This window comes from Sinohyriopsis cumingii, chromosome 10 (genome assembly GCF_028554795.1).
Source record: "Sinohyriopsis cumingii isolate HCF-2022 chromosome 10, ASM2855479v2, whole genome shotgun sequence".
NCBI lineage: Eukaryota > Metazoa > Mollusca > Bivalvia > Unionida > Unionidae > Sinohyriopsis > Sinohyriopsis cumingii.
In genome coordinates this window covers 123,707,068-123,715,208 of record NC_142970.1, presented here as the reverse complement: position 1 = coordinate 123,715,208, position 8,141 = coordinate 123,707,068, and the positions used below count along the sequence as shown (strand labels likewise).

General features: G+C 36.6%; 1 protein-coding gene across 1 annotated transcript; it reads right to left on the bottom strand.

Moving 5' to 3' along the window:
* Nucleotides 1-313: 313 nt before the first annotated feature.
* Nucleotides 314-5,641, bottom strand: LOC149791140 (uncharacterized). Its single transcript, XM_089973059.1, has one exon. It carries the CDS (start codon nucleotides 5,568-5,570, stop codon nucleotides 3,738-3,740), a length of 1,833 nt encoding a protein of 610 aa, XP_089829185.1. The 5' UTR covers nucleotides 5,571-5,641; the 3' UTR covers nucleotides 314-3,737.
* Between the last annotated feature and the right edge of the window lie 2,500 nt (nucleotides 5,642-8,141).

The following is an 8,141-nucleotide window of genomic DNA, read 5'->3' as shown; positions in this document are numbered from 1 at the left end:
ACATTATAGTTGTAGTGAATTAGATACCAGCATGCTAACATTAAATCACTACTCCATGCTAGTTTTTGGTTATTTGACATCATACATCTCTATTACATTATAGTTGTAGTGAATTAGATACAGCATACTAACATTAAATCACTACTCCATGCTAGTTTTTGGTTATTTGACATCATACATCTCTATTACATTATAGTTGTAGTGAATTAGATACCAGCATACTAACATAAAATCACTATTCCATGCTAGTTCTTGGTTATTTGACATCATACATCTCTATTACATTACAGCTGTGATACGTAATCAAGAATCTATCCGTGTCCTTGAAAAATCTAATTTTCAGAGGTTTCTTTTTACCCGACAACAGCGTTCTGATGAATTTACCGTCTGCTGAAATCATCTGGATGTTGCCCGAGTTTGAGTCACATAGGTTAATGTTACCTTCACGGTCGGTGTCCACACCTCCCAGATTTTCTTTGCTCTGATTAGTGTCCACACCTCCAAGATTTTCCTTCCTCTGATTAGTGTACGTGAACAGGATGTCCCAGTTAGTCTTGTAAGGTGGCAGGGTCCAGTTTCGTATATTGGCCCCTGGCAAATTTCTTAACTTCAGGCTATGGTGTGACTTTTTCAGCTATTATTGTTTACTATTTATAGATATGGATATATTTGTGAACTAGGTGTTTTGGGCTTGTGTTGTTCTTGAAATTGATGTCAGGCATGTACACCTTCCATAGTTGCTCTGCAGTATGTTGATAGTGAAATACCAATAGTTGGCTAGGAAGAAGAGCTAGCCTCCCATAGCAGTAAACACGTGGGTTCAAGGCAAGCCGAGTATCTCAAAAACGGCTTGGATGACAACTATTCTGAATTGCATCAAACTATTTAGTAGACAATGTTTTTCAAAATTTTCATCCAGGGAAAGGGCTTGCGTTTGCACTGTGAGCACTACATGCTGTCAAAAATGGCATTTGGATGTGAAAAATGCAGGTATAAAATAGGGGTTGGGGTGCATAAACCTCTTCTGCTATGAACTGCCATTGACTTCTCTGGTCAAGTGAATACTATTCTTATGCTTTGTTTTAATATAGGTATCCAAAAATATGGACCTTTTTGACCTCACTTGTGTATTTGATTTTTTATGATATTTTATACTAGGTCGCTGATTGCGGCATTAAATTTGTACATAAAAACTGGACCCTGCCCCCTTAAGGAAAATTGATCATTTTTTGATGGTGCAGTCAGCCACATCTATTATACTTTTCTGTTTCTTTGTGTATATTTAAATAATTTTTATGCATTAGCTTTATTATATCTCCTTCCTTTTTCCATATATTACTTAGTGTTGTATGTGATGTTCTTTGGAGAGGGAGGTAACTGTGTTTTGTAATTCCATGTGAGAACTGTTTACATCATGACAAAATAGCATATTTTGGATATAACTTACTAAATATGGGAACAAAATGGTAACCATAATGTATTGTCTTGCACTTTCTGTAGCTGTCAAGGTTTTGCACCTCTATTTTTATGAATACTATTCACATTTCAATACAGACACACCTAAACAATTGCATAGCATGTCAACATGTGTTCTTTAAAGTAATTTAACTCCACAGGAGCAGATAGAATTCAGAGGAATCATACATAAACATGCTGTTGTGAATATTGAATGTCACCAGTGGAACGGTCTTAGAAATAATGATGCATATGGCATATTACTTGCTATATTTTGGTGAGAAGAATGAAAGTTTTAGCATACCGACATAGTTTCTACCTTCATGACCCCACTCTGAAGTTGACATACGAGATTCATATCTCACACTTGGGTGATAATAGAAAATGTTTCAGTGTTATGTATATATCTTGAAATTTCTAGGTTCAGTTAACAAAGGGGGAAAAGCTTAAAATTAAGTGGCAGCTTCATGCATTTGACAATGCACATACAGTTTCTCCTCTGAAAGTCTTATGTTTTCACTGAATGTTAAAAGTACATCAATATCACTTGTTTCTTTTCTTTTTGCAGGTGTCAGTTTGCATAGTAAGAGATTAGGATTAATCAGTTAGTCATGCTGAAAGAAACAATAGCTTCAATCTCATCCAGATACTCATTCTGATTTAAGTGCACAAGAGAGTGACTTTGACAGACAGACTTAGCTTCTGCAGGAGTTGTTTTATGGTACGTGCTTATCAAAAGCCAAGCCAGTGATACGCTTTTTACCTTTAACTGGATTTTCCACTATAAATATTTGTTCTATACCTTATCTTATTATTTACTATGATTTTGTAAACTCCAGAAAACATTAAAGTCAGTTGTAAGTAAATTGGTGTCTGAGAAGAAATTTCTCTGTTAAACTGTATTGAGTAATTTGTATATGTATGGTCAGTTTCATTGGCTATGTATCAATGAATTTATTTGATATGTCACTCTTTGTAAGTTTTAGGGTCCTACACATCAGTATATCAATATTCCAGCATTGTCTAATGTTAATTGATTAAACTTTGACTTTTCCAGACTAGCTAGACTTGTGTTGCGATTACCCCCCCCCCCCAATATGCACTGACACAACACTGATGTTGCTATTAGCATCTCCAGAATGATAATGAAAAGTTAGGAACCACTTCTTTTATATCAGTCTAAGAGTACTTCTAAAGCACATGATTTACTTAAATGTGTGATTTCTTTAAGTTTGCTAGAAGAGTTTAGAGAAACTTTTCACTTCTGTCACTGACACCTAACATAGCATTTCTGTTATTCCCTCCTAAAATTTATAACTTCCAGATCTCTTCTTGACATTCATGAAACATTGTAAAGGAATTTTGATTTTGTACTGATGCTATGGTGGTAAACAAAGACCAAGAGCATTGTAGGTTGCAAACAATTTGAAATCTTTCAAGAAATGCAGTCAGTCTTAATTCACAATGTAAATAATGCAGTGCTTTTTGCCGCAAAAGGTAACTTTTTTAAAAGCATAATACCACTTTTAGTTTTGTGCACAAAAAGTTTTCCTTTATACCATTGTACTAGATAATGTCTAAATATGTGATATGTACACAACTTTTGACATAAACCATTTTGAGCCAAATCTTTAAGGTGGCAGGGTCCAGTTTCGTATATTGGCCCCTGGCAAATTTCTTAACTTCAGGCTATGGTGTGACTTTTTCAGCTATTATTGTTTACTATTTATAGATATGGATATATTTGTGAACTAGGTGTTTTGGGCTTGTGTTGTTCTTGAAATTGATGTCAGGCATGTACACCTTCCATAGTTGCTCTGCAGTATGTTGATGGTGAAATACCAATAGTTGGCTAGGAAGAAGAGCTAGCCTCCCATAGCAGTAGACACGTGGGTTCAAGGCAAGCCGAGTATCTCAAAAACGGCTTGGATGACAACTATTCTGAATTGCATCAAACTATTTAGTAGACAATGTTTTTCAAAATTTTCATCCAGGGAAAGGGCTTGCGTTTGCACTGTGAGCACTACATGCTGTCAAAAATGGCATTTGGATGTGAAAAATGCAGGTATAAATTAGGGGTTGGGGTGCATAAACCTCTTCTGCTATGAACTGCCATTGACTTCTCTGGTCAAGTGAATACTATTCTTATGCTTTGTTTTAATATAGGTATCCAAAAATATGAACCTTTTTGACCTCACTTGTGTATTTGATTTTTTATGATTTTTTATACTAGGTCGCTGATTGCGGCATTAAATTTGTACATAAAAACTGGACCCTGCCCCCTAAGCGACAAATGCGTGTCCGCTGTGACACGTGACGTAAATCACTGTTTGGCTCCAATTCGTTCTGACGCTTGATGGAGATGAGACCAGGTTTTTCTGGTGATTATTTAGCGTGATTTGTCTAATTTCAGTCCCATTAAAATCCATGATTAATAAACAATGTACATCGCCCCATGTTGTAACCACCAAGTGGTCTCTAATGGTATCTATACCCCAACAATGGAACTTTGTTTTGATCTCCCGAGCAGTTTGCATTTTGTCTTTGATTCTAATAACCTGGATTGTCTTCTGATATGGTATAGTCAATGCCACATCAATTCCAGATATTAAGCAGGCATTCCATGGACAATCTGTAAATGTCATGCAGTTAAGACATTTGTAGTTTGATCCAAGAATTTTTACCTTTTGGTGCTTGCTGTCAACTATAAGTAGACGTGAACCTTGCAATTGTAGAATATCTGATATCTGACACAAATTTTTATCTCGTAATGACTTTGCGTTGAACTCTGTTATCTTCACGAAATTTTTATTTCTGAGTGTGATTTCTGCATGACCACTTCCGCTGCCTGGTTCGGATTGCATTATCTTTTCTGTCTCAAATTGTGACACGCATTTTAATTTAGTTTCAGCCTCAAAATTGGGCTCTTGTATCGTAGTTTCATTCTTGCATGGTGAAAAGTGGAATTTACTGCGGGTGACAAGTACTTGTCCTAATTTGCCCACAGTATCCAAGATGTCCAGCAAATTCCTATCAAGATCTAATGTCAGCCTGATTACATTCACACTACTTAGGTACTCTAATGTGGCCTGGAAGTAACTGTGTTGCCTTTGGCCTAGATTGTGGAGAATGATGACCTTCTGGACATCTGACCCCTTGGTCATAACGAGATCAAGTTGCATTAGGTCACTATAGATATAGGTAATCATGTTATTCCTTTTATTTTCCTGGTATCGCAGGGTCAAGGTCTCTGACTGGTGAGTGACTTTGACCTTGACCGTCAGATCTCTTTCAAGTTGCACGAGAGTTACATTTAGATGTTCGATGAAAGAGCTGATCTTCTTTGAAATGGCATCCTTGTCGTTTTGTAGGGCGTCCCAACTCATTCTGACGTAGTTTGTTATCTCCTTCAAACTTTTACTGCATTTGTTAAGGTTCGTGTAAACTTCCTTAGATTGCATCTGAACATCTGTGTTTTGCAGTATGTCTTCAAGGGTTATAATATTGTCACACATACGGTGTTGTAGAAAACCACAACAACAAAATACATCATGATCCTTGCAGAGAAACCTAATCCGTTCATCCGAATGTTTGGAACACATTTCAATGAAAGCCAGATTAGGTCTTACCCTGACATTATCTAGTTCAGTTTGCTCATTCAAACTGAAACTGTTTTTCTGATCGCATGCTGATATGTCATCATGGTACTGTTTACAGGTATCACACATGGATATATGACAGTTCTGACAGTAAGAGGCTGCACAGACTTCCTTACGTCTTTTCAGGCAGAAATCACAACCTTTTCTTCCTCTCATGCCGATGTAAACATCCAGTAAAGAAGACACCATGCAGTTCACTGGGAATGATTCTGCCCATTGGCCAATCTCGGCAGGGTGATCAGCTGGGGTTGTATCGGCACCACACAATAGGCAGGGGAAGGTTTCCTTCAGCGTTACCTTGTTTGTCATATTGGTGATGATATACGACTGTAGACATGATGTACAGTATGTATGTCCACACGGTAAAACCCTCGGTGTTTTGAAAGTTTCTAGACACATTGGACACTGCAGGATTTGTGCGAATCGCTTTGACTGCAACAGAGACGAAGTCGCCATTTTTTTCTCGTCATGTTAACTGAGCTACCTGTATAACCTCCCGTCATCTGCGTTATTGATTGCGGCACATAACTGCACATACGTAAGAAGAATGATAACATAGTTTCATATTCAACGCATTAACATATTTGTACTGCTAACATGGAAAGGTCAAGGATGATAGTATTTACTATCGTGGTTTGTTGTAAAATGTTTTTTGTTTTACTCGGACGTCAAGATTTTACAGTAGTCCATATCTAATAGCTAGCCCTACCCAACTACTCCCTTGACAACATATTTTGGAAACTATATGATGGAACTAGGATTAGAGTTTAATTAGCGTTAGTGTTAGGGCTAATTCGGATTAGGTTAGGGTTAACTATCATCTGCAATTAGTTATTAAATACATGAATATCACAAGGATATACTTGAGAGATAATTTTCTAAAAGACCAAGACTAATTTTGAAAGCTACCTCAATAAGATTTTTTTAATTAGATGTGGACAGTAACTTATATCATGAGAGGGTCAATAAGTTATATTATTACATGGGGTCAGTAACTTATGTTATGAGAGAGGGTCAATAATTATAGTATTACATGGGGTCAGTAACTTATATTATGAGAGGGTCAATAAGTTATATTATTACGTGGGGTCAGTAACTTATATTATGAGAGAGGGTCAATAATTATAGTATTACATGGGGTCAGTAACTTATATTATGAGAGGGTCAATAAGTTATATTATTACATGGGGTTAGTAACTTATATTATGAGAGAGGGTCAATAATTATAGTATTACATGGGGTCAGTAACTTATATTATGAGAGAGGGTCAATAAGTTATATTATTACATCGGGTTAGTAACTTATATTATGAGAGAGGGTCAATAATTATAGTATTACATGGGGTCAGTAACTTATATTACGAGAGAGGGTCAATAATTATAGTATTACATGGGGTCAGTAACTTATGAGAGAGGGTCAATAAGTTATATTATTGCATGGGAGTAGTTAAGTGGGATACATTAGCGTCAATGGGAATTAGCATTACAGAGACCCCTGGGACAGATTAGCGTCAAGGGAAATTTAACATGGAGAAAAATCGTGGGTCAGATTAGCGTCAAGGGAAATTAACATGGAGAAAAATCGTGGGACGGTTTAGCGTCAAAGGAATTTAAACAGGGTGGGACTTTATAGCGTCAAGGGAAATTGAACATGGGATTTTTTTTTTTAAATTTTTTTTTTTTAAAAAAAGGGTAGGCAATGGAAAGGCTATCTCTTTTCGAGAAATATGGCTGGCCCTGAAAAGGGCCTTTGGGTTTTCTTCTTCTTCTGCTTCTAATTTCTTCTTTTTCTCCACCAAGTTCTTATTTTATCTCCAACACTCTTTCTCTTCTTCTCTTTCTTTTTTCTCCTGCTCTTCTTTCTTCTTCTCTTCCTCCTCTTCTTTCTTCCTCTTCTCATTTTCTTCTTCTTTTTCAATCTTTTCGTTCCATTTGCTTATTCTTATTCTTTCCTCTTCATCCTCCTTCTCCTCCTTTATCTCTTTCATGACACCACTAATCTTGTCCTTTACCTTTTTTAAGTTATTAATTTCCATCTTTACACGATGGGGACTATAGGAATAATGGTCTTCAACCAGTCTTATTAACATCTGCTCCATCATTCCTAAGTTGTCTAAAACGTCTTGTAATGTTTGTATTTTGTCCATTTGGTTAGAAGCCATCTTCTTTTTTTATTCTTTGCAGAATGGTTTGAACGACGAATACTGTGGGTTCTTATACTTAAAGCGCGTACGTGAAGGAAAACATCCCCCTAAAACGTAAAATTGATCTTACCTAGATCATGACCAAACAACGCGCGAACGTGAAGGAAAACATCCCCCTACTTTTTCATTTCATATAATAAAACCCAAACTATACTTTCTCATTTCATATAATATAAACCCAAACTATACTCTCCACATACGCTAAGAAACAATAAACAAAATCCATAATCTACTATCCACACAATCTTACGTGAGCGCTTACAAAACCCAAACTATACTCTTCACATACGCTAAGAACAATAAACAAATCCATAATCTACTATTCACACAATCGTACGTGAGCGGGTACAAACACAAACACACAAACACAAACACATACGCTAAGAAACAATAAACAAATCCATAATCTACTATCCACACAATCGTACGTGAGCGGGTACAAACACAAACACACAAACACAAACACACAAACACATACCCTCACACTATCTTAAAAAAGAGTTAGTGTTTATATTCACACTACTCTACCTACACATTGACAAATTGATGGTTATTTCTTTTCTAGAGTATTGGGTAGCCCTGAAAAGGGCTGTTTTTTTGGAACTTCATGGACACCTGGTTAATGGTGGCACCTTCCAGGCCTGGCGCCACATACACATCTTATCCCCCAGTTACTTTTTACTTTTTTGGGGGAGAGAGCAGAAGCAGGATATGTCGCTTCAGAATCCCAATTTTCGCTCTCTGGGATTCTGAAATTTATTCTTCTTCTCTTCTTTTCCTTCTCCTCCTCCTCTTCTTTGTTTCTTCTCTCCTCCTCTTTGTAT